Raw genomic sequence first — 26,165 nt, 5'->3', positions numbered from 1 at the left:
AGTTGTCTACCTCATCTACCCTCTGACATGACTTCCTTTCATATTTGCAATTTCCAAACCAAATTAAAAAACAAAATAAAACAAAAACAGTCCACTCTTTCTCCTACTACAAGAAGTGGGAATAGCAACAAATGAAGAATTAGAAAAACAGATTGAGTCCAAATTTGGCCACCAAATGTGCATAAGGAGTTGAGGGTGGCAGTCTTGTGGGATTGAGCCCTTCACCTGTTGGATCTGATATTATCTCCAGGTATATAGTACTAAAATTGAGTTAAATTGTGGGACACCCAGCTAGTTAGAGAATTACTTGATGTGTGGAAACCTCATACACCTGGTGAAAAGTGAAGTATGACAGTAGCATGAGAGTCAAGGAGAAACACAAGGAAGTTTTCCTTTTACAGATGCCTTTTCTTCCTTTTTCTTGCTGAATTGCTACAAGGAGGACTTCCAGTGCTATGTTGAAAAGAAGTGGCAAGAATAGGCTTCTTGCCTGGTACTGGATTTTCAAGGACAAGCATTCCATTTTCTCCCATTGATTATGATGTTAGCTGTAGGATTTTCATAGATGACCTTGACCGTGTTGAGGTAAATTCCTTCTATACATATTTTGTTAAGAGTTTTAACCATGAATGAGTGTTGAACTTTGTTAAACGCTTTTCCTGTATCTATTGAGATGATAATGTGGGCTTTTTTAATTATTATTATTTTGTTAATGTGGCACAGCACATTGATTTCAATACCTTGAACTATCCATCATCTCAGAGATAAATCCCATTTGACCATGGTGTATGACACTTTTACTGTGCTGTTGAATTCAGTTTGCTAATATTTTATTGAGGATGTTTGCATCTATCTTCACCGGGAATTTTGGCCTGTAGATTTCTTTCTTGATCTTTTTATCTGGCTTTGGTATTAGGGTGATGCTAGCCTCGTAAAATGAGTTTGGAAGTGTTTCCTCTTCTTTTGTTTTTTGGAAGAGTTTAAGAAGGATTGGTATTAATTCTTCTTTGAATATTTGGTGGAATTCACCTATGAAGACATCTGGTTCTGGGCTTTCTTGTTGAGAGGTTTTTGACTACTGATTCAATCTCTTTATTTTTGATTGGTCTGTTCAGGCTTTCTGTTTTTTTCTTTATTCTGTGAAAGCCTTTCTCTCTCCTTCATTTTTAAAGCATAATGTTGCCAGGCATAGTATTCTTAGTTGCCAGAGTTTTTTCTTTCAGTACTTCGAATATATCATACCACTCTCTTCTGGCCTGCAAGATTATGCTTAGAGATCCTCTGGGAGTCTATAGGTGTTCCCTTATATGTGATTAGTCACCTTTCGCTGCTGCTTTCAAAATTCTCTTTTTCTCCTTGAAGTTCAACTATTTTATTATAATGTGTCTCAGTGTAGTGTTTTTTGGGCGTATCCTCGTTTGGGGCCTTTTGAGCTTCATGAATCTGGATGTACATTTTGTTTCGAAGATTTGGGAAGTTTTCAGCCATTAATTCTTTACAAAAGCTTTCTGTTCCTTTTTCTCTGTTTTCTCCTCTGGGATTCCATAGTTCATGTATTAGTTCCTTGATGGTGTCCCACAAATCCCATGGCATTCTTCACTCTTTTTCATTCTATGTCTTTTTTCTCGTTTGACTGGGTAACTTCCCCTGTCTTCGAGTTCACAGATTCTGTACTTGATAGAGTCTGCTCTTGAAGCTTTCTGTTGTGTTTTTCATTTTATTCATTGTATTCTTCAACTCCAAAATTTCTATTTGGTTCTTTTTCCCCATCTTTCTACCTCTTTTTGTGCTTCTCTTCTTGTTCATGTTTTGTTTTTCTGATGTGTTTGAGTTGTCTACCTGTGTTCTCTTGTATCTTTTTGGGCTCCTTTAAAACAATAATTTTGAATTCTTTGTCAGGCAGTTTATAGAACTCTATTGCTTTGGGATCCGTTACTGAAATTTTATTGTGTTCCTTTGGTGGTGTCATGTTTCTTTGATTTTTCATGTTTCTTGTAACCTTGCATTGATGTCTATGCATTGGAAGGAGCAATCACCTCTTCCAGACTTTATAGATTGGCTTCAGTGGAACCAACTTGGTTTTTGTGCTCCGTTGGCTTGCGGCAGCTTCTTCACTGTACGCCAAAACTCTATCAGAGTTGTTTTCATCAATGTGTAGTTTTTAATTCACTGTTTTTGTGGAGGAATGAGGGCTGGCACTTCATCTTGTTGATGTCACTCACTTTAAAACATGAATTTTGCCATAAGTGGTCATCAAGTCAATGATGCAGATGATGACATTATTTGATTAATCATGCTACACCTCTGACTCTATTTCCAAACCCCTGTTTAGATCCCAATCCTCTTCCCAAAACCCCATGGGAACTATTCTCACACCTGCATAGTTTCCTTAAAATCAGCATGTGCAAAAACAGAAGTCATGATCTTCTCCCTCAAACCTGCTCCTCTTTCAGAATTCTAGAACTTAGTCAACAGCTTTCCCATCTACCCAGCTGAGCATATCAGGGATCACCATTGACTCCGCTCTGTCTCTAATGCCCCAAATCTAATAAAATATCAAGTCTCATTATTATACTTTTTTGATATCTCTTGAACCCATCTCTACTGCCACTGCTCTCATCCAGGCTTCCTTTACCTCTGAATGGGACCACAGCAATAGCCTCCTAACTTGTTCCATGTCCCCACTCCCACCTCTCTCCAGGTCATTCCTTGCTTAGCAGCCTAAGTGGTCTTTACAATATTCATTTGATCATATCCTTTTCTTGATTCCTATAAAGTCCCAAATCCTTAATGGCTTATAGGAAACCCCTTGGCCTACCCTGCCAACTCCTCTGGCATCCTTTCTTGCCACTGGACTCCTAGGTATCGCCACTCCAACCATAGTGTATCTCTTTCAGTTCCTGAAACATTCATGCCACTTTCCATATCTGGGCCTTTGCATAAGCTGTCCCCCTGCCTCACATGTCCTTGCTCTTTTTCCATTCAGCTAATTTCTGCTCAGTATTCTTTCTCAGGGAAGCTTCCTTTACTTTCTAACATAGGTTATGTAATCTGCCACATTTTCCTACACACTCTGCACTTTTTCTCTTTGTTGAGTTTGGTTATTAATAATTATTTGTTTAATGTTTGTCTTCCCCACTAGAATGTATGTTCCATGAGGACATTAATATAACATTGTTCATGACTGTATGCCCCATGCCTTGCCAATGACCAACAAATAGTCAAGTCTCAATAAATGGTTGCTGACTGGGTGATTGAAAAACAGCTCTTTGTAGTTAAGGATTCAGTTTCAATGTGCAGCTGTAACCTAAACAAAAGTAGTCCCTGTAAGCCCTTTGACCTTATTTTCCATTTTACCAAGCTTTTTATGTATATACTATACTTCCCTCTTCCATCTTCCCAGTGATGTGTCATAAGTTGATGTATTTTTATTGGGTGAGGCCCAGGTAATCTCCCTGTTTATAACTCTGATCTTTCTGTGAGCAAACACACAAAGTGAACTTTGGTTTATCGCCTACCATAATGCAGCTGCTAATTACTGGCAAGCTGGCTTATTGTATGGTCCACGTGACGACTGGGGCATGACCAGAAAGGAGCGTGGGGAAGAGTGGACCGAGGGACCCAGCTAGAAGTTGTCCAGCTGGAGTTTCTGTGTCCCTAAAAGCCCAAAGTAAAACAAGTGAACACAAGGAGTATGATTCTGAGGTGAGCGAAGTCATGAAGACACCACTGTTGGGCTTGGCTGTGTGTTCACTTCTCCTCCTTCCAGGACTCATGTCCCAGACCTCCGTATTGAAACAGACATGCGAGAATGGCAGCTACGAGATGAGCGTCCTAATGATGAAGAACTCGGCCTTCCCAGAGTCGTCCCTGAAGATCTTGAAAGACACAGTGGATCAGGGAATGGAAATAGTGAAAAACCGTCTGAATAGTGATGGTAAGAATATAGAAACAGAGCCTTCCTCCTCCGTTTTACCACTTCTGGGGTCAAAGGGTTGCTAATTGAAGACCTAGCATTTTTTGCCTGATCACCCAACCTTCTCTAAGGGCCTGTCCCACACCCGCTGTCTATTTCAAGGGAGAGAGAAGGATTTGAGTCCTACCACAGTGAGTTTACTCATAATCCACCCTGCTCTGGGAATGGCCCCCATCAGGGAATACCAGGTGATCACAGCGGTGAAATGCCCCAGATGGCATTTCAATAAAAACCAGATCTATTGTTTAGTTTCAAAGAGGCATCATGTTTCCTCCTGCTGCTGCTCAGAGGCAAGATTTGGTCTGGACCTGAGATTTCACAGGTTACCAGTTGAGAAGCTGAATTAAGAGAGTGAAATTCATACCGATGCCAAATCTTTCTCTGGGATTTTTAATCCATCTGTTCACTCTTTACGTCTCTGGTGGCTATTATTATAAAACATAGTCAATATGTTAAATTTGCAATCAAATTCAGTGTTGCAGTTCTTCACTATTATCTTTTAATTATTAAAGTAAACTTTATAACTTAGATAAAATATGTAGAATGAAGAAAAAAATATCATTCCTGATAATTTCTAGCCACCCGGCTGTTTCCAGTATCTTTTCACATGCTTCTCAGTTTCTTGTTTTTAAGAACACAGTTGGGATCACTATGCCACAGAAAAAAATTTATATCCTTCTGATTTCACTTTACATTATTTTACAAGTGACTTTCCTATAGCTGCATAATCTTCATCGCACCATGTGAACGGATATATAATATCCCTTGGAGTAGATGTTCTCCCAAATCATTTAATAATTATGTATTGTAGGATATGCTATTATTTTTAATGTCTCATGATTATTTAAAAATACTACACCAAACATTTTCATGTTTTTGTTTTTTTCTCATTCTTCGAGACTAGATTGCCAAAAGGATCATTACTGAGTCAATGATATTTCATGTATCTTAATGGTTAATTATGGTTTTGAGGAAGGCATCTCTAAATTTTCTCTATTTAAAATTCTGTGGTAATAACAACAGGTGTCATACATCACATAAGCGTAATAACTTTCTTTTGTGCAGTATACATTTTTTCAATTATGTCTGAGACTGAATTCAGATGTAAATAGACAGAAATAGGAGGTCATTTAATAAAATCTTCTTATTTACTGAGGTAGTATATAATAATGGAAAGAACATTTTGATTTAAAGTCTGAAGACCTGGATTCATGTCCCTACCTCAGAACTCTCTGTGGACATGGGTGAATGATTTTCCTTGGTCTCTCTGAGCCTTGGTTTCCTTGTTTATCGAATACCTATAAAGTGCTAGGTAAAATATATAATCTCTTTAATTACCCCAGCTCTGTAAGATTGACATTGTTGGCAGTGTTTTATAGTGGAGGTTTAATAACTTTGTTGAAGTTAATTAAACAGGTTGTCTGTTTCAAATGACATTCAAACTCATACAGTATCTGTCTGATTCAAAACAGTATATCATATTGCCACTGTAAGATCTTTATCCACCTTTAACCAAACTTTCTCATTAAAATAAGGCAGTGGAACATTATGGTTAGAAGTAGTGGTTTGGAATCAGACAGCTCTTGGTTCACATTCCAGCCTTTTAGCCAACCGTTTAGTGACCTTGAGGAAGTTTCTCAAGATTTCTGAGCTTCAGTAACCTCACCTATAAAATTACAATAGATAGCAGTTACCTCAGGTGGATATGGTGTGAATTAAATGAGGAGATTCAGATAAAGTATGGAATATAGTGATTGAAACATAGTAAGAACTCAATAAATGGCAATTGTTTTTATTGTTGTCACTGTTACTATTGGTCTTGTTGAGGATGTTAATGTTATAGTTGTTGCTATGCTGTTGCTGCTTTTAGGAAAACAAGTTACCAGGCACATAAAATAAACAGTAAAATGTATTGGTAAGATCTTGATCTGTGAACTTATATAACCTGAATTTCAACTCCTGCTTTATCATTTACTAATTGAGTGAGTTATTTATTCTTTCGAAGTTTCACTCATCTCACTTGTAAAATAGAGTCATTAATGGTGAGGTTTGTTGAATGGAATAAATGAGTGGAAGATTTGGGGGAAGTGAAAGAATAAACAATGATACCCAAATTTTTGCACTTGATGCTTTTTGTTGGACGAATCTTAATGCATAATGAATTTTAAAAGGGCAGATTGTGAGGGAAGGATAGGTTCATGTCCTAAACATTATTTATTATTTGGGAAAATTTATTAGTAGTAGTATTTGGGGAAAATTCCATGACAATACACTTAAGGGCTAAATTGTAGAAAATTAAGAGTTCAAATATTGTGGGTGATGTCCAAATGGAAGAGATCAATGTTTTTTCCTAGCACTTAGGAAACCTTTGTGGATTTTGAAGAATAGGTAGGATTTGGTGGAAAATGTGGAAAAATGAAATTCCTTTAAGTTTAGGACATCAGCTCCTCCTGGATGTATGTTCCATGGCTAAACACACCTGGTCCATACCCTCCACATTCTCTCATGTGTTGAGGGGGTCCCTTTCCTAGACTCCAGCACTCAAGGCCGGATTTACTTTGATCCAACCCCATCCTCAAAGCCCTAGATAGGAGAGAGAGGGTTCTGAGATCACCCTATATGTTACGGCATTCCTCTCATCCTCCCAGGACTGAGATATCATGGTAGGGTGGGAGTGCAGGCAGGCAGGACAGGGATGAGAAACAGCACTTCGAGTAACTGCTTACTTTAAAAGTTAAACTCTGATTTGTCGTTCCATGGAATTCATTCCATTGCCTGAAAAATGTTCGGTATTTTCTTGAGAAATCATTTAGGATTGGGGAAGATAAAAGGCGTATGAAACCAAAACAGTTCACATAACCATAAAATGTTGAGAGGCAGCAGCATACATACTACAGTATGTTCTACAGAAGTGGGTCTCAAACTTTTTGATCTTAAGACCTGTTTGTACTCTTAAAAATAATTGTGGGCTCTGAAGAGTTTGGCTTATGCAGTTACATTTATCAGAATTTACTGTATTGGAAATGAAAACTGAGAAATGTTTTAAATATTTGCTTATTGATTCATTTAAATAACAATTATAAACACTTCTCTGTTAACATAAAGTTTCTTTGTCAAGAAAACCTGTATTTCTCAACCCAAAGAATAAAAATAGGTGAGAAAAGTGGTATTGATTTACATTTTTGCAAATCTTTAATGTCAGGCTTAATAGAAAATGGCTGAATTCTCATATCGGCTTCTGCATTTATTTGTTGAAATAATACATACTATATAGCCTCTGGAAGACCCCACTATACGCTCATGAGAGAAGGAGAGTAGAAAAAAACAAAGAATGTCTTAACATAATTATGAGAATAGTTTTGGCCTCCTGGACATCCTGAAAGAGTCTAAAGGTACCACTGGAGTTTATGGACCACACTTTGAGAACTGTTCTACAGCAAATCAGGTTCTAGAATCAGATTGCCCTAGGTTCAAAACCCAGCTCCATTCCAAGCAAGTTAATATACTTCTCTAGACCGCCATTTTCTCATTTTTAAATTAAGAAGATAAAATATTAACCTCATGGGAGTCAGGGGAGGATTAAGTGACATGATGCTTGCAAACATCCATAGCCCAATGCTAGTCATATAGTAATAGAGAGCATCCAGTTCTGTTCTATGACTAATGGGTGAGAAACCGGGGCCCCAGAAGTGAAGTTGTTTGTCCATGATCACACACAATAGATGTTAGTTCCCCTTCTCCCAGACCCTGTGCAGGATTTATAACTGGGTTTTGCTGTGCCCTTCATGGGCTGCCTCAACTCTAGGATTTTAAAGTGAGTCTTCTTCAGTGTCCCTCATGGTGACAGGAGGTTGAAGGGGAGGCACTAACTTATACAGTAACAGTGGAAGTGTGGCTATGTTCCTGAAGCCCTGTTTTCATCATATGACTATACACTGGCCTCCACTTCACTTCCTGACTCCTCTTGCTGCTTTCTAAAATCTTCTCCGTCCCAATTTTCTACTACTTTCCACATGTACTCTCCATTGCTCTAGGTCCACTACAGCCTCACTCATACTAATCCCTTAGCTTCATATACCCTATATTCGCTCTATTGTTATGAGAATTGAATATGATAAAGGGTATAATGTACTATGGTTGGCACGTAGCTACACTCAAGCGTTAATTGCTATTCAACCTATCACTGACCCCACCTCTTCCATTAATTTTCTCTGACTGGTCTTATTCCATTGACCTCGCCTATTTGGCTAGTCTTACTGAACAAAGTGCTGCCATCTTTATTTATCAGAATAAGTGTTCTTGAATTTACCCCCCCCCCCCAAAAAAAAAGAAAAGAAAAAACAAAAAGTCAAGAGATAAAATATTCTCTGGTTGGTAGACACCTCTCTGAGGTGGCTATAGAAGTGCAAAGACTTTTCCATTTTCCGAAAGAACAGGTCTCTATCTTTTAAAATATTCTAATTTGGATGTTCAGAAGAACAATAACTTCTGTTGTTGACATCCTTTACTCTTTTGAAGAAATTAAAAATCACCACATTTGACAAACCTGGTTTTAATCCTATTTTACATGTGAGTGAACCAAGTGAGAACAATTTAAATGGCGTATGCAAGAGCACCTAGAAAATCACTTATGCCACCAGACTAGCAGCTGCAGTGTCCCGGCTTCCTGTATAAGGGCTTGGCAAAATCAAAGACTTCTCTGCTGAGGAATCAGACATTTGTCCTGAACATTTTTTATTGGAAGGAGAATAAAATCTAAGAGACAGAGCTTGTTCAAATGGTTCTGCGCTCTCTCTGTTCCCTTCCAAAATGTGGTGCCTAGCAATACCCAATGATATTACCATCAGTGCTCTTGCCTTCATCTGAAGATAATCCATTATCCAAAGATCCTGGGCAGGAATGGGGTGGCACAGTTCGCTTTGGCTTTGAGGACAAACCACAGAGGTGCAAATGTGCACACTGGCAGCAAACAGAACCAGCACCTTGGGAACATGAAGGAACAAGTATCATAATGTCTGTGTCGCTGCTTTCCTATTACTCCTCAGGCCCGTAGAGGAGACTCGCTGAGTCTAAAGTTGTGAAAAGAGGATGAAGAGAACAAGAATGTTCTAAAATGGATTGTGAGATGGTTGCACAAATATACATATATTTACCAAAAATCATTGAGTTGTATACTTAAAGTGGGTGATTTTTAGGGAGGGGACAATTACACCTCAATAAACCTGTTCAGAGAGACAGACAGAGAGAGGAAAGAAGTGACCGGGAGTCATATAAGAACTCAGAGCTCAAATACTCCTAGGTCTGAAAATGGATATCCATTTTTCCTCAGGATCAATTGGCAGAAGGTAAATATCACGGCAGGCTGGTATGAACTACTGGAAAATAACACTAGTTTTCTCTTTTCCCTCATCTTTGGATAACAGGCATAAATGTGACTGTGGAAGCTAGATTTATCTATTCGGACAGTGAGTTTTATAAGACAAATGACTGTCGGAGTAGCACGTGTGAAGGCCTCGACATACTCAAGAAAATTTCAGTAAGTATCTGCCTTTGTAGATAGAGCTCACACCCTCTTGGCACAGGACCATCACCGTGTGAAACTTGGGTACCTGTCCGTGAGCTTCTCTCACGTCACCTCTAGCCACACAGCTGAGTGATTTGAAGACTGGGTACTCTAACTTTATCTGTATATATTTCCCAAGTGACAAGGGCCCTCCAGGAATCCAAGAGACTGGGGTGCGCCTCAGCTATATACCACCCATACACTGTTAGTGCTATTTAGGGACATTACTTTGTTTAAAAATTTTTTACATTGAAATGTTGATAGTAACTGGTTTGCTTTGTGTCCCTTAAGAAATACCTGAAGTGCCCTGTTAAAATATATATTTGAAAGCTCTACACCAGAGATCTCTGTTTCATGTCATCAACATATATTCGGTCACAGATTAATTGCATAGGGCTGAATCAGAAACCTAATTTGAAGTAGTAACTGTAATGTCAAAGGGTAGAGATGGGAAGGGAGAGATTCTTGCACAGTCCCTCCTCCCAACTGTCAGCCCCAACCAGAGCTTTATGGAGCTAGAGAGTGTTCCAAGTTCTCTACAGGCAAGTAGGTGTACGAGACACCCCCTTTATGACAGAAAGCTAAGAAAAGGCTCTCCATGAAGCAGGGCACTGGTTGCAGAGCCATGGTTTCAAAACTTGAATCGATAACATCACACCAACCAGACAGGCCACGCCCATGTCAGGAAGAGCGGTTGATTACAGCAGTCAGTCTCAATCTTGGGAACTTGAGGAGTGAGCAAGGGCGGTTTAATAAATGCCACTTTACGATTCTAGGAGTGTGCACTTCTTCCTTGGATCTCTACAGAGGAATGTATGACCTGGTTCTCTAAAACCAAGGACGGGATGTTCCTTATCACGTTCCCCTTGAGAAATAGTAGAAATAAGCTCTGTTGGCACCCAACTGGTCATATAGCAATTTGCTCTCTTTAGCCCTGCTTTGTAGCTCTCCCTGGAACTGAAACTTGCCCACTCCCTCCAAAGCATCTCCAAAACTAGTTTCTCCCTACTCTGGCCTACAGATATTACTCATGTGCCCATCTGCTACTCCTTATTCCACCACTGTATATCCCCTCTTGAAAAAGAATTCAGGTTCACCTGCAGTTAGCTCACTTTCAATGGCATATTTTCCCTCCACCCACTGCACCACCTTTCCGTCAGACTTTTTTATCCCTTAGCAGCCCCTTGTCCAGCCCGAGGTACCATATGTTGCTCCTTTCTAACATCTTAATCGGCCCACTTTCTAACCTTCTGGGAGCCTTCCCTCTGCTCCTCCTTTTGCTTTGATTAATTTTTTTTTAGTTTTAGGTATTAGTTTTTGTTTTCTTCTTTTTTTTCCTTCTACAGACTGAAAAACTAATGGGCTGTGTCCTCATGGGGCCCTCGTGTACATATTCCACGTTCCAGATGTAGTAAGTAGTTTGTTTTGTTGCTGTTGTTTCAATGCCACTGTGAACTGAAGTCAAGATGGGACTTCAGTGTTTAAATGATTTATCAGACAATAGTCTAGTCAAGGCAATACAATCAGGGGTGTTAAGGCCCTCGTATTTTGTCACTAGTCCATAACTATCATTCCTCTATCCAGATAACTCTACCTTTTTCTCAGTGTAGGGGGAATGACAGTAACTGTTTAGATTTAATTACTAACACCTGAGCTTGAGCGGCAACATGGTATAGGTTAAAAAAAAAAAAGTCAGAGTCCTGGCAGGTAACAGGGAAGACAGTGACTTTAAATAATTTGAGAAGTTTAATCAAGGAAATACTCACAAAATACCGTTTCCCTGAAAATAAGACTGGGTCTTATATTATATATATATTAATGCTCCAAAAGATGCATTAGGGCTTATGTTCAGGAGATGTCATCCTGAAAAATCATGCTAGGGTTTATTTTCCAGTTAGGTCTTATTTTCAGGGAAACACGGTTTGAGCCGAGTATGGAAACACAAAAAAGGGCAGCTCCCTAGGGCATGAGCAGGGCTCTGTTCCAGCTCTCAGTCTGTAAGAGTAGAGAAAGTAGCAGGGTACTTATTTCATAGCGTTATTTGAGGATTATGTAAATAACATATTAAAGTACTTTGCACAGTGCCCTTATCCACTTAGAAAGAAGCTTCCAATATATTCTAGAATGAAAATATTTCTGTCAGAAACAACTATGCTGAAGGACCCCTTGAAATGGATTTCGGAGGGCAAACATTCGACCTCTGAAATTTCTTTTGCAAAGTCTGCTTCTCACACCTGACACCCGGCTGTCCAAACGGACTCTGATGCTCCGGCCTATAGCACACTGTAGACACACAGCACAGAAGCACTTTTTAAGCCCATCTTCCATACCAAAATGAGACAAATACAGAATCTTACTCTTCGTTGTACTCATTCCCAATTGTCGTCTTGCCCGACCACTTATTTTTTTTCAATCCTTTTTAAAAAATTTTTATTAAATGTGTCGGGTGACATTGGTTAGTGAAATTATATAGATTTCAAGTGTACATTTCTATAGTACATCATCTATATATTGCATTTTGTGTTCACCACCCAGAGTCAATTCTCCTTCCATCACCATATACTTGACCCCGTTTTCCCTCTTCTACCACCCCCTCTTTCTCCTTACCCTCTGGTAACTATTAAACTGTTGTCTGTGTCGATGAGTTTTTCTTTCTTTCTTTCTTTTTTGATCAATTTGCATATGTTGAACCATCTTTGTGCCCTTGGCATGAACCTCACTTGATTGTGATGTATAATCTTTTTAATGTATTGTTGTATTCGATTTGCTAGTATTTTGCTTAGGATTTTTACGTCTGCATTCATCAGAAATATTGATCTGTAGTTTTATTTTTTTTGTGTGTTATTCTTTTTCTTTCCAGTAGGCAGTGCTGGAGTGTTTTATTTTCTCTTGCCTCAGTCTCAGGGCACCAGCCCCATGGGAGGATGTGGTGGTTGATGGGGTTCTGAGCCCCTGAAATCTCACTGCAGCACCTGCAGCCAGAGGCGTAGGTGTACACCCCAGGAGCTTTGGGTGCCCCTGTCATCAGCCATGAAAGGTGGGGGCAGGGTGGGTTGAGAGAGGTGGCTAGTTTGTGGCTTTGTTCTCCTCCAAGGAATGGTGACTGCCAGACCACAGCTGCTTCACCCCTATAACTCCTTCCTTGTCACTGGGATCAGCCTCAGTGTGTGTCTGCTGCTCAGGAACTATCTCTCCCATTCTCAGGGCTGTAGATATTCTGCTCTTTAATCTAACACTGCTACCATTTTTTTCTGGAGCCCGCTGCTAACACTGGGAGGGTGTGGGAGGTGGCCAGACTCTGTGGCTTTGTCTTCTGCCGGACAATAGGGCTGTTAGACTGCAGTTGTTGTACTTCTGTATTTGGTCTTTGTCCCGAGGTCTCCGCCCCGATTGCTGGGTCAGCTGTATTATATGCTGATCCCTCATGCAGAATTGCTGAGGCCACAGAAGGTGCACCTATAGTCTCAATCCTCTCCTCTCCTGGGATCACAGTGAGCTCCAGGCTGCATCCCCCAGTCTCCATCTCTACACTTCTCCCTTCCCTCCTCCCCTGCTCACCCCAATTCACCTACCTTCAGATGTTTCAATGCATGGGTCTCTCAGATGTGTTTGTGTGTTGCATAGGGAATCCTTTGTTGAATTATAGCTGTTCAACTTGTTGTGACTTCAAGGGGAGACATCAAGGAGCATGCATGCCACCATGTTTCTGACGTCACTCCTGACCACTTATTGATACTACTATAGAGTGTGCCCAAAAAGAAAGGAGGCTTGAGGAAACCAATTCATTGTTCATGAGGACTTGCCATGTGCAAAGAAACACTTTAGTTTTGTTGGTATAGAGAGAATGAAGTAAAACATAGCCCCTGCCTGGTGAAATAAAGAAGGTGACAAGGACACTGGTGACCAATACAAGGCATAGTGAGATAGGTTCCATCAGGGAAGTACAAACAAGATGCTGTGGATGTACAGGAGGAAATGGTCAACTCCGGTCAGGTGAATTAAGCTTCAAGTGAAGAAAGACTTCGTGAAGTCAGTGGCATATAAATTGTGTGTTAAAGAATGGGTAATATTTTAATGGGTAGAGATGAGGGGATCAGCACATCAGTCAGGCAGAGGGAGACGTATGTGTAAAAGCAAAGCAGGGATGTGTAGAAAATGTGTGAGAGTCTGTATTAACTAGTATGCAAGCGAGGTGTTGGAGAATAATAGAGATAAAACTAGAAAAATTAAGTAGGGCTATATTTGGGAGGTCATGAAAGAGTCATATTTGATTAGATTATTAGTCGTGTATGATTTGTTGTATTTAATTAACCACTAAGTTTGAGCAGGGAAGTTCTATAAGAAGCAGCTCAACTTTGGGAAGGACAATTGACAACAGTGTGTAGGAAACGCAGGAGCACGTAAGGAGACACTGATGACAGGAAAGTCAGCAGGGGAGAAGGAGGGCCTGTTCAACAAGAAAGCAGCTGACATAACAAGGAGGATAACTTTTAAATATATTTAAAGGTGGAATCAATAGCATTTGATAATGACTGGATATTGGGGCAAGGGGTGGAAAGTAGTCAAAAAGTTTTTCAGATCTCAAAACACTAAAGGAAATGAAAAAATTAGACTAAGGAATAATTTTGAGAGATAAAAATACAAGATAAATTTAGCTGTGAACAAGAGAAGTTTGAGACGCAAGCAGGATACCCAGTGAAACATTTAGTGGAGCACTAAAGATGGAAGGGGTATTGCAGTCCTTCCTTTGCCAAACACATACTGAGCACCTTCATATGAACCAGGCAGACTGGAGATACTGAGGTAAACAAGCCAGACAGGATCCCTGACTTCATGGAGCTTGCCGTCTAGTGGAGGAGACAGATATTAAACAGATGCTCACCCAAATAATTACCTGGTTTTTGATATCAAGGAAAGTTTTCCTGAGGGATAAAGAGATATTTAATCTAGGATCTGATAGATGAGCAAGAGTCAGCCAGGCAAACGGGCAGGGAACAGCATTCCTGGCATTTGTCAAAACCCTGATGGAGAATGAAGTTTGACACCTTTAAGAAGCTATGAGAAGGTCCATATGCTGAGCAGGGGAAGGGAAACTCTAAAATCCTCATCTGATATCTGTCTCAAAGATAGTCCACAGGAGAGCAGGAAACAAGGCAATGCATGTAGGGAAAAGTGTAGAGGGCATCTTTTGGACTTTACAAAGGCCTGCCCTCTATTTTCCTAGTCCTATTCCCCAAAGTCCATATGACCCAGCCCGGATGTCATGACAGCCCAAATGACAACTAATTTTAGCATTATTCAGAGTAACCAAGCCACAGATACATGAAGACACCTCGAGTGTGCTTAGAACATAGCATAAGCTCAATAAATGTCATTTTAAAATTCACCTGTATGAGAGGGACACCTACATAAGTCAGAAACCTATTTGAATGACCCTATTTCATTCTTACCATTTATACCCACACGCTGAAACAGGTTAAACAGGGATCTTATTTGTGCTACTTAAATTAATCCTGATACTGGTTTCTTTCTCACCTCTTGGCATAGCCTTGACACAGATTTGAAGTATCCCATGATTTCAGCCGGAAGTTTTGGATTGTCATGTGACTACAAAGAAACTTTAACCAGGTTGATGTCTCCAGCTAGGAAGTTGATGTACTTCTTGGTTGACTTTTGGGAAAACAATACATTCCCATTTAAACCTTTTTCCTGGAACACTGCATATGTTTTCAAGAATAGTACCGAGACTGAGGAGTGTTTCTGGTAAGCAGAATCTTTCATATTCTCTGGCAGTTGTCACAGAGAGAAGCCATAGACTCATAGCAGGTTACTATCAGATGCACTTTCTATCTTTAACAGCCTTAGGAGTGCATACCAGCCCACTTTCTTACACACAAACAAAAGAAAGGGGCCAAAGGCAACACAGTATCATAAATATAATCAGCATGTATTGCATTTGCAACACTCTTCCTAGTTTTTAAAGTACATTCTGGTTAATTTTTCTTGATTCCTCACAGTAAACCCTTTGAAGAAAAGAGAATAGGTACCATGATCCCCAATTCAGCCATAAGGAAAATAAAAGCCAGAGTTAAAGCTTTCACATTACTGTAAAAGATATGACCCCAGAGAATGTACTTTCTGCCTATACCTACAACAAGTAGTTAGAAATCACTTCGCTCACAGCTTTTCAGAGGATAAGGTAGGGGTAGGCAGAGAACAGGATAATGGGCGCCATTGCTAACATAAAATTGCAAGCGTCACTCCACTCCAGCAAAGGTGGCAGAGAGAATCCTTTGATGGGACTCCTGTCTGTATTTCCAGGTTGCTACTTAGCTCTGCAGTCTCTCTCCACAAAGGTACACAGAAGACTGAGGGATGGCACCACTGGGATTGCACATCTAGGGAACTACAGGAATCTACCCTTAGGCCTCACCCTAGAAACTTTGGGGTGAACTTAGAAGACACATAAGTTCATTTCACACAGGAAGAGAAATGATTCCTATCAACTCTGAATTTTTGTACTGTAGATTCAGAGGTTTCAACTTCTCTGTGATAATGGGGCTGATGTATAGAGCCAAATAGAACCTTCCTTCTGCAAATAGCAGGAAGCCATTATAAAGGACCCGCCAAGCATCCACTATCTATATAAAGATTCCCTAAAACTTGCCCTATACTTTCACTAAATTAGATGACCACAATCCTAGCCAGTGTTATCACATGGTGTATTATCTATTGTGTTAATAGTGGAAATGAATTTTAGATGAACAAGTGCCAGACAGATCTGTAAATAATGAGCAAATGGCATGGAAGTCTGTGAAGAAACTAAGCTGGTTTCTTTGAGTTTCTCTTTTTTCTGTTCTAGGTACCTCAATGCTCTGGAGGCTGGAGTTTCCTATTTTTCTCAGAAACTTAGCTCCAAGGATATGTTGAGAGGAGAGATCGAGTTTCAGGATATCTTAGTGGACAAGAACAGGAAAAGCAATGGTAATGTGACATGAAGATAATGTTTTGCCCACTTCTTTCTAACAGTTACTGCTTCCTTATGAGTCATTTGACAAATCTACCACCAGTTATCATTATTATCTCAATTTATTTTTTATCTTTGGGGAGATCTGTAGTTGCATGCAACTCCATTATATTGTTCTTTTGTTGATTTAAACCTTATTGTCTGAGAGAAATTAGAAAAGTAGGGTTGAGCTAATATATTAACATCATAAAAGTAATGATGATAAAATCCAGCTTTTATAAACCAAAATGTTTTCACTACCCACCATCAATAAACTGGTTTTTAAGTTTACCTCAATCCAATATATTATGGGATTTATGACAATTCCTCAAACATGCTGAACCCTGGTCACCTGGTGACCAAGAAGATATATTTACTGATCTCTAGCCTCAAGCAAAATTACAAAGTAAGCAAAGATTGTATCACTTTCCTTTAATCTCTTTGTATTTCACCTGCCTAATGATCTCCCAGATATAGGCCAAGTGTGAAAGGCTAATGGGATAAAATCATCATCACTAAGTTATTAGGTGATTTGCCTCACTTTCCACAGAATTCTCTTTACAAATAAGAATATATCAGGAGCAAAGGAATCAACTCTGAAAATTTTTCTACAGGAAAATGCTTGCTTGGCAGGATTTCCTGGTATCACTCAAATCATCATCTACCATCATTATTAAGCATTTGCCCAATTAAGAACCTACCACTTGCAAAACATTGGCCAAGATATGAGAAAGAACTATCAAATTATTCATGTCCCTAAAGAGTTTATGATTCATCTGCACAATACAGTATATAAAAAGATCTAATGAAGTGTCCCCCAACTCCTCTTACTGATAAAATCATGCATTTGTGAAGTGTGGCTGCAATTATAGAATCAGATTGGACGCTATCATTAACATCACTCAGACTGAGTTCTGAGTTAAGAAGCTACAAACAAAACCTAAGGAAAGTTGCTTAGGAAAACTTCCTAAATTCTCTTGTAAACTTATACTATATCTTTTTCAACCACTTTACAAATGGTGAAGTACACTTCACTTATCAATGAAAATAGTTTTATAATGACTCCAGCCGGGTGTGATGGAATAAGCACTGAATTGAACTCATAAAACTTGACTATCAGACCTAGTAATCTCCTAGTCATCTACTAGTTCTTTAACCCTTTGACCTCTTGGCTTCGGTCTCCTTCAATCGGTAAAATTAAGTGTATGGACTAGATAATTCTTTTCAAGTTTCCATGCAGCTCTACTCTGACTGTAAATTTTTTAAAAGGAGGGGGATAGTAATTTGAGGAATTGGTTTTAATCTTAAAATATAAACGTAGCATGGACATACTGTATTCCGAGTCAGGCACCTGGCTCCCTCCTTGTCTGTGTGTAGATCATTGTATATTTCTCTCCTTGTCTTGCTCTCTCTCCTCCAGTGATTGTTTTGTGTGGTAAACCGCACTTCCTCAACACCGTCATGGGTGACCAGGAAGTGGCTGAAGACACTGTCATTATTCTGGTGGATCTATTCAAGTAAGTATAATATTCAGAATAACTCTTCTTCTTTCAGAAAGAAAATACTTGAAGGATATCCAGAAGACACATTCTTTTTTCTCTTGCTTTGCACAACTTCATAAGGGGTTCAGTATGATCATAATATTTTAATTTATGTTTCATTCCTTCTTCGTCACACTCTCATTCTTATTAAAGCCTTAGCAGGATGTATTCCTTTGACCTCATTATCATGTCTAAATACCAAAGTTTGATGAAAAACCCATGAAACCCACCTGTCTATTCATCTGCGAGGATCTGGGTCTCCAGCCTGATTTTCAGGTCTTTTTGCAGGCAGTGATAAGTCAACTTATAACCCAAAGTGTGCCATATCTGTGCCCTTCAATTGCTAATGGCCTTTGGTCCTAGATTATTTTTCCTTCAGCCACCTTTGCTATGATGAAAGTTCCAGTTAAATGAGTTTCATTCACACAATTATTCTGTGCCCTCTGTGGCATAGTCACTGGGTAGTGATCTTTTCCTCTGCACTTCTCTGGAACTAAGGAGAGAAAATGCTAGAGAACAGAAATCACTCTTAATCACATCTCCTCATTTCACCACTCATCTTCTAATATGGTGGAGACCCACAAACTAACTGTGTCAAGGTAATATTTGAGACAGATTAAGCTTAAAGAAGGTATCACTCGTGCGCCTGTGCCCTTTGTCCAATCAGCTAGGTCATATGACTTCACTTATCTGACTGAATCATTAATTATTACCTGTCTGTATTCAGACCAGAAGCGATTACTGTGCTAGATCTTTCCCATATTTGCCTAGTCATTTCACCCACACTAAATGTACTTTTCACAATGAAATGGAGCATAGGAACTGCCAGCCTGTTTGACCCCAAGTTGTTCATGAAGATAATTTAATCAATCAACTTAGCCTTTCAGCTGCAGAATACAGGAAGGAGGGCAAGTTATCAACATTCCATTCCTACAACCACATTGATAGCTGCTTTCAATAACTGTTCTTTGCCCTTTGTGAGGCATCCTCAGCATAGCCAGGATGGTGTGACTTTAATTTTACCATATCCTCCATCAGCTGCCAAAGTCCTCCATCGAATGCCTTTGTCACTATTCCTGAAGGACACCTGGTTATGTCTTGAGAGAAAATCATGAGATTCATTTGAAACTGGACATAACTCGGGTTCAAATTCTAATTCTGACACTTCTGGTTCATTTGACTGGTCGGTATTACTTAGTATCTTGAGACTAAATCTGCTCATTTGTAAAATGAGAATAAAAATGTCCACTTTATAAAGAAAACTTTGAGGATTAGATGTGATAATATGAGCAAAATATTCAACACAGTTCTCAGTACACAGATGTGTTCACTTACTGAATATTAAATGATGGTTATCTTAGTTATAGCAGTTCAAACATGCTAGATTCTTTGCACACTAAAACATTCAAATGATTAGGAAGCTTAGAAACCACATGATTTGCAGCACAATCTCAGACAGTTTTCAGAGTCCACAGTGTGCTAAGTATTTTTTTGGAGCTGAGCATACAAGGATCAATAAGCGAATGTCAAGAAGTTTACAGTATTAGAGAAAATGTTTAGCTCTTCCATGCTTATGTTTTCCATCTAATAAGTAAATTTAATTCATAATGTTTTTCTCTATCACATCCCAATATCTCTAAACTGTTATGAGCACTTAAGGAAAAAAAAGACTTTCTAGGTATAAACCAAGGGTCATTAAGCCTTGAAAGCAAGCACCAGCTCGCATGTCCAGAACACCCAAAAAATTTCCCTCAAATATATGGTGATGGAAAGAGAACTGACTCTGGGTGGTGAACACACAATGTGATATATAGATGATGTAATACAGAATTGCACACCTGAAATCTATGTAACTTTACTAATCATTGTCACCCCAATAAACTTTAATTTAAAAAAAATCTCCCCCAAAGAAGTAAGTGTATTCTGATCTTCCTTTCCCTTTGTGTATGTTAACCACAGCTGCCTAACTGCTCTTATTCAATTTAGCAGGTATAGAAGAAAATACACCTAGCTCAGAAAAGTAGAAAGTTTTGCAGGTTAGCTGCTGGAAAAATAAAATGTTTTCAACTCTTTCAAGGCTAATGTTAGAGTTTGTGTGAATTGTAGGAGCTGCATCTCTATTTTTGGAGGAATATAGTTTTCACGAGGCACTTGTGCTTTTATCACAGTGACGACTACTTCAAGGACAATGTCACAGCCCCTGACTACATGAAAAATGTCCTTGTTCTGACACTGCCGCCTGAAAATCGCACCTCAAACAGCTCTTTCTCCCGGGATTTATCACCGGTAAGCTTCGTGTGTGTGTGTGTGTGTGTGTGTGTGTGTGTGTGTGTGTGTGTGTTGTTTTCTTTGTCAGGTAAGATATTATTCTACTTTTTGGACCCCAAATTCTAAAATGAACATTTTTTTTTTATTCATTCCAATTCACTCAACAAGTGTTAACTGAGACCAACTATGTGTAATAGCAGGATTCCTGCGATTACAAGTCTTACTATAGGTCACTGTGCTAAGCTCCAGACCTGCGCAGCCATGCACACTTCAGTACCATCAGAATGGAAGTGAGTGTGGGAAGATAGAAGACGCCCTGCTAACTTAGGGGAGGTTGAAGTTAACCAGTGTCAAAGAAATGAAGCTTCTTATATCCTAAAGAAACTTTCTGCTGGCATCCACCTCAAAATTCTACCTTTAGAAATATATATTCCTAGGTTAAGACATTGTCATCTATTGTAATTAGGGTACCCATTGTCCAAATTTGTCCAGGAGAGTCCCGGTTTATTCCTCTTGTCACAGCATGCCATCTGTGTTAGCATTTGTCCCTCAAAAAAAGAAGCTCCAATTGGACTTCAGTCATGGTCATCTTATTACAATGCAGGACCCGTGACTAATACCACATCAGGCTTTGTCAGTCACTGCCCCTTGATGTGATTGGATTTGTCAAACGTAGTCTGCCCTCAGAGACAGTGGAAAGCAGGTCTGAAGTGGGAAGAGGAAGGAAGGAGCAGTCCTGAAGATCCTCCGAACAACTTTGTGATGGCAAACAACAGCCAGGCCCATAGAGGTTTAAGGATAGTTGGGTGCCTTTGGGAGCATCACAGTTTTTCCTAGACTAGCAGTTCTAAGCCGTCTGTTTTCCAAGCCTGCCAAAATGAGGGCCTCCAAAATGAGGGGCTTTTGGGTGGGGCTGGGTCTTAACCAGATTCTTTTCATCTCGTGAAATGATGATTTCGGCAAGAGATACAGGAACCATTGAAAGGTGTTTTATTATTCCCTTTTTATATTTTCTAGTATATATACTTTGGGGTGTAATATTCAGATACCACTTGCACAGCTTCTAGACTCTGGCAAAAGTGTGATTCTTCATAGGTGGGTGATCCAAAGTGCCCTAGCTGACAGACTCACTTGGTCTCAGGGAGGCACAGACATTTTAATCCATAGCCCAACTCTGTGAAGACCAGCATACCACTGTTGCAGAGGAGTTTTGAGGCTCTCCTTTACGTTCCCGCCGGCAAACATTTGTGGCCTGAAGTAACACCCACTCAGAACTGTCTTCAAAGCAAGTTCAATGGTATCATCCAATTAAAACTCTTCCTGCCCCTGTCAGGATACTCAAAGGCAGGGAGCTGTTTTTGTTGTTGTTCTCTTTTACTCTTTAATGAAAACATTAAACTACAAGCCAGCATTATTTTTGTATAAAATCTTACAAGAATTAAGAGAATGCTGTATGTTGTCCTTCCTAGTTGAAATAATATATTTTATCATCATGGGAAGTACAATAGTGTTTAGTTACTTCTCTAAAGGCAGTGTTCTCAGCTTATTGATCCCAAGAGAAGACAGAATTGTGACACAGGAATAATAAAGACCCCCCCCCCCCCCAAGGAAATGTTTTCCGAAAGTCCCTTTTAGTACCATCTCTACCATTCCCCCTAATATTCCTTTACCTTTCCAGTCACCCTGCTGATCCCAAGAACAGTTTTGCTACAGGCTCAAGACCAAAATCTCTTTTCTGGAACTCGTTTTAAGATTTTCGTTTCTCATTCAGGTCGTAAATGACTTTTCTCTTGCCTACATGAATGGAGTCTTGCTCTTTGGACATGTGCTGAAGACATTTCTTGAAAATGGAGAAACTGTTAACTCCACCAAGTTTGCTCATGCTTTTCGGAACCTCACCTTTGAAGGTACTGGTCACCTAAGAACAAACAACAGCAACACCTAATTAACACTTTCTACAGAAAGCTGAATAAATATGGATTTTGTGGGTGGACTTTGGGAAGCAAATAAGGGGTTTGGAAATAGATAGAGCAATATATGGAGGCAAACATCACTCTATAAACTTTGAGGGCATTGTTATTGATGACTGGACTTTAGTTTATACTGTAGAATTTAGAATCTTTGGATATCAAAGAAAGAGCACATAGCTGAGGCCCTGTGGTTATGAACAAGCTCATCACATGGCATTTTACACAGTGATGTCCTGACAAAGCTTGGAGACTAGCAAGAAGAGGAATATCTGTGCTTTGACTGGTCCTTCCATACTTCCGTTTCTATCCTTCAGAGATTGGGGGCCCTGTGTTATCCCTCTAACTCTAACTCAAAACCTCTCATGACAATACCACCCAAAATTTCTCAACGCACGTCCCTCTGAACTACAGGGATCAACATTCCCTTTCCACACAAGCTCCTATTGAAACTCTTTTCATTTCCCAGATCTCATCCAGATACTATGAAGAAATTTCCTTTTAGATTTAATCTCTGTTAAGAACAAGACCAATGATAATTGAGTTCTCTAGTGGGCCTTAAATCCTTACTCTGAAAAGCCTTTATCCTACTGCAGAATGGGTCTTCTCTTGGCTTTAGAGGACAACAGACAGCCAGCACTCAAGCCTGAGGGCTGCGTCAATGTAGATGGTGTGTGACAATGATAAGCAGAGATCACTTCTGCTCCTCTGAAGAAGCCAGGAAGGAGGGAGAAACAATCAGTTATAAATTTTCCCCTGTGTCCCACATTCTTTTAGGCACTTTATGTACATTCTCTTTTCCCCCCATTTTTTTTCCAGGTAATATACACATTATATAAAATGTACCATCTTAAGCATTTTTAGGTGTAGTTTAGTGTCATTAAGTTCATTTGTACCATGTGCAACTATCAACCACCATCCATCTCCAGAACTCCTTTCATCTTTTACACTGAAATTCTATACCATTAAACAATAATTCCCCATTCTCCCCTACCCCTAGACCCTGGCAACCACCATGCTGTCTTTTGTCTCTATAACTTTGAGTACTCTATATACATCATGTAAGTGGAATCATACAGTATTTTTGTTTTTGTGACTGCGTTATTTTACTTAGTATAACAACCTCAAGGTTCATTCCATGTTGTAACATGTCATAGATTCATTTTTGATAATTTTTCTTTTTTTCTTTTAGCATTTTGAATATATCAACCCACTGCCTTCTGGCCTTCAGATATTCATTTCTTTTTATTTTTATTTATTGGGGTGACAATTGTTAGTAAAATTATAGATTTCAGGTGTACAATTCTGTATTACATCATCTATAAATCCCATTGTGTGTTCACCACCCAGAGTCAGTTCTCCTTCCATCACCATATATTTGATCCCCCTTACCCTCTTCTCCCACCCCCCACCCCCCACCCCCCTTACCCTCTGGTAACCACTATACTATTGTCTGTGTCTATGAGTTTCTGTTTCTCATTTGTTTGTCTTGTTCTTTTGTTGTTTTTGGTTTATATACCACATATCAGTGAAACCACATGGTTCTCTGCTTTTTCTGTCTGACTTATTTCGCTCAGCATTACACTCTCAAGACCCACCCATGTTGTCACAAATGTTCCTATATCATCTTTTCTTACCGCCGAATAGTATTCTATTGTGTATATATACCACAACTTCTTTATCCATTCATCTATCGAAGGACATTTTGGTTGTTTCCATGTCTTGGCCACCGTAAACAAAGCTGCAATGAACATTGGAGCACACGTGTCTTTATGTATAAATGTTTTCAGATTTTTTGGGTAGATAGCCAGGAGAGGGATTGCTGGGTCATATGGTAATTCTATTCGTAATTTTTTGAGGAACCTCCACACTGCCTTCCATAACGGCTGCACCAGTCTGCATTCCCACCAACAGTGTATGAGAGTTCCTTTTTCTCCACAGCCTCTCCAACACTTGTTACTATTTGTCTTGTTGATGATAGCCATTCTGACTGGGGTGAGGTGATATCTCATTGTGGTTTTGATTTGCATTTCTCTGATGATTAGTGATGTTGAGCATTTTTTCATATGTCTACTTGCCATTTGTATGTCCTCTTTGGAGAAATGTCTCTTCAAATCCTCTGCCCATTTTTCAATTGGGTTGTTTGTTTTTTTGTTGTTGAGTTGCATGAGTTCCTTGTATATTCTGGATATTAGCCCCTTATCGGAGGCACTATTTGCAAAAATCTTCTCCCATTCAGTTGGTGGTCTCTTTATTTTGTCGATGGTTTCTTAATATGCAGAAGCTTTTAAGTTTCATATAGTCCCATTCGTTTATTTTAGCTTTTACTTCCATTGCCTTTGGAGTCAAATTCATAAAATGCTCTTTGAACCCAAGCTCCATAAGTTTAGTACCTATGTTTTCTTCTATGATGTTTATTGTGTCAGGTCTTATGCTTAAGTCTTTGATCCATTTTGAATTAACTTTGGTACATGGTGACAAATAGCAGTCCAGTTTCACTCTTTTGCACGTGGCTATCCAATTCTCCCAGCACCATTTATTGAAGAGGCTGTCTTTCCTCCATTGTATGTTTTTAGCTTCTTTGTCAAAAATTATCTGTCCATATTTATGTGGGTTTATTTCTGGGTTCTCAATTCTATTCCATTGGTCCATGTGTCTGTTTTTCTGCCAGTACCATGCTGTTTTGATTATTGTAGCCCTATAGTACAAGCTTAGTACTAGTATAGTACTAGGTTATTGAACTTGGTGGCAGATAGTCCCTCATAGTATTCTTGGATGATCCTTTGTATTTCTGTGGTGTCTGTGATAACTTCCCCTCTTTCGTTTCTGATTTTGTTAATTTGTGTCTTCTCTCTTTTTATCTTAGTGAGTTTAGCCAAGGGTTTGTCAATTTTGTTAATCTTTTCAAAGAACCAGCTCTTTGTCACATTATTTTTTCTATTGTCTTTTTGTTCTCTATTTCATTTAGTTCTGCTCTAATTTTTGTTATTTCCTTTCTTCTGCTGACCTTGGGTTTTACTTGTTCTTCTTTTTCTAGTTCATTAAGGTGTAACATGAGGTTATTTATTTGGGAGTTTTCTTGTTTCTTGAGATAGGCCTGTAATGAGATAAATTTCCCTCTTAAAACTGCTTTCGCTGCATCCCAAAAATTTTGGTAGGATGTATTTTCATTGTCATTTGTTTCTATGTATCTTTTGATCTCTCCTCTAACTTCTTCTTTGACCCAGTCATTCTTTAAAAGTATGTTGTTTAATCTCCATGTATTTGTGTTTTCCCGATGTGTTTTTGCAGTTGATATCCAATTTCAAAGCCTTGTGATCAGAGAATATGCTTGGTATGATTTCAATCTTCTTAAATTTGCTGAGGCTGATTTTGTGTCCCAATATATGGTCTATCCTTGAGAATGTTCCATGTACACTAGAGAAAAATGTATAGTCTGATGTTTTAGGATGAAGTGCTCTATATATGTCAATTATGTCCATTTCATCTAATGTGTCATGTAGGGCTGCTATTTCATTATTTATTTTCTGTTTGGATGATCTATCCATAGCTGTCAATGATGTATTTAAGTCCCCTAGCATAATTGTGTGTTGGTCAATTTGTCCCTTTAGTTCTGTTGGTAGTTGCTTGGTATATTTCAGTGCTCCCTGATTGGGTGCATAAATACTGATGACTGTTATGTCTTCTTGTTGTATATGTCTTCTTGTTGTCCCCTTTACCATTATGAACTGTCCATCTTTGTCTCTTGTTACCTTTTTCACCCTGAAGTCTGTTTCATCTGATATCAGTATGGCAACACCTGATTTTCTCTGGATACCATTTGTTTGGAGTGTCAATTTCCACC

General features: G+C 39.1%; 1 protein-coding gene across 1 annotated transcript in view; it reads left to right on the top strand.

Moving 5' to 3' along the window:
- Window positions 1-3,717: 3,717 nt before the first annotated feature.
- GUCY2C (guanylate cyclase 2C) overlaps window positions 3,718-26,165 on the top strand; it is a 71,403-nt gene continuing 48,955 nt past the window's right edge. The window contains exons 1-8 of the mRNA XM_088796549.1: window positions 3,718-3,937; window positions 9,400-9,512; window positions 10,886-10,950; window positions 15,087-15,302; window positions 16,402-16,523; window positions 17,966-18,062; window positions 20,255-20,372; window positions 22,126-22,261. Of these exons, the coding sequence (XP_088652675.1) occupies window positions 3,718-3,937; window positions 9,400-9,512; window positions 10,886-10,950; window positions 15,087-15,302; window positions 16,402-16,523; window positions 17,966-18,062; window positions 20,255-20,372; window positions 22,126-22,261 (1,087 nt within the window). The remainder of the gene's footprint in view (window positions 3,938-9,399; window positions 9,513-10,885; window positions 10,951-15,086; window positions 15,303-16,401; window positions 16,524-17,965; window positions 18,063-20,254; window positions 20,373-22,125; window positions 22,262-26,165) is intronic.

This window comes from Rhinolophus sinicus, chromosome 1, assembly GCF_057876585.1.
Source record: "Rhinolophus sinicus isolate RSI-liver-muscle chromosome 1, RSI-T2T, whole genome shotgun sequence".
NCBI lineage: Eukaryota > Metazoa > Chordata > Mammalia > Chiroptera > Rhinolophidae > Rhinolophus > Rhinolophus sinicus.
The sequence above is the reverse complement of the archived record's forward strand: the minus strand, read 5'-3'. Positions and strand labels throughout refer to the sequence as shown.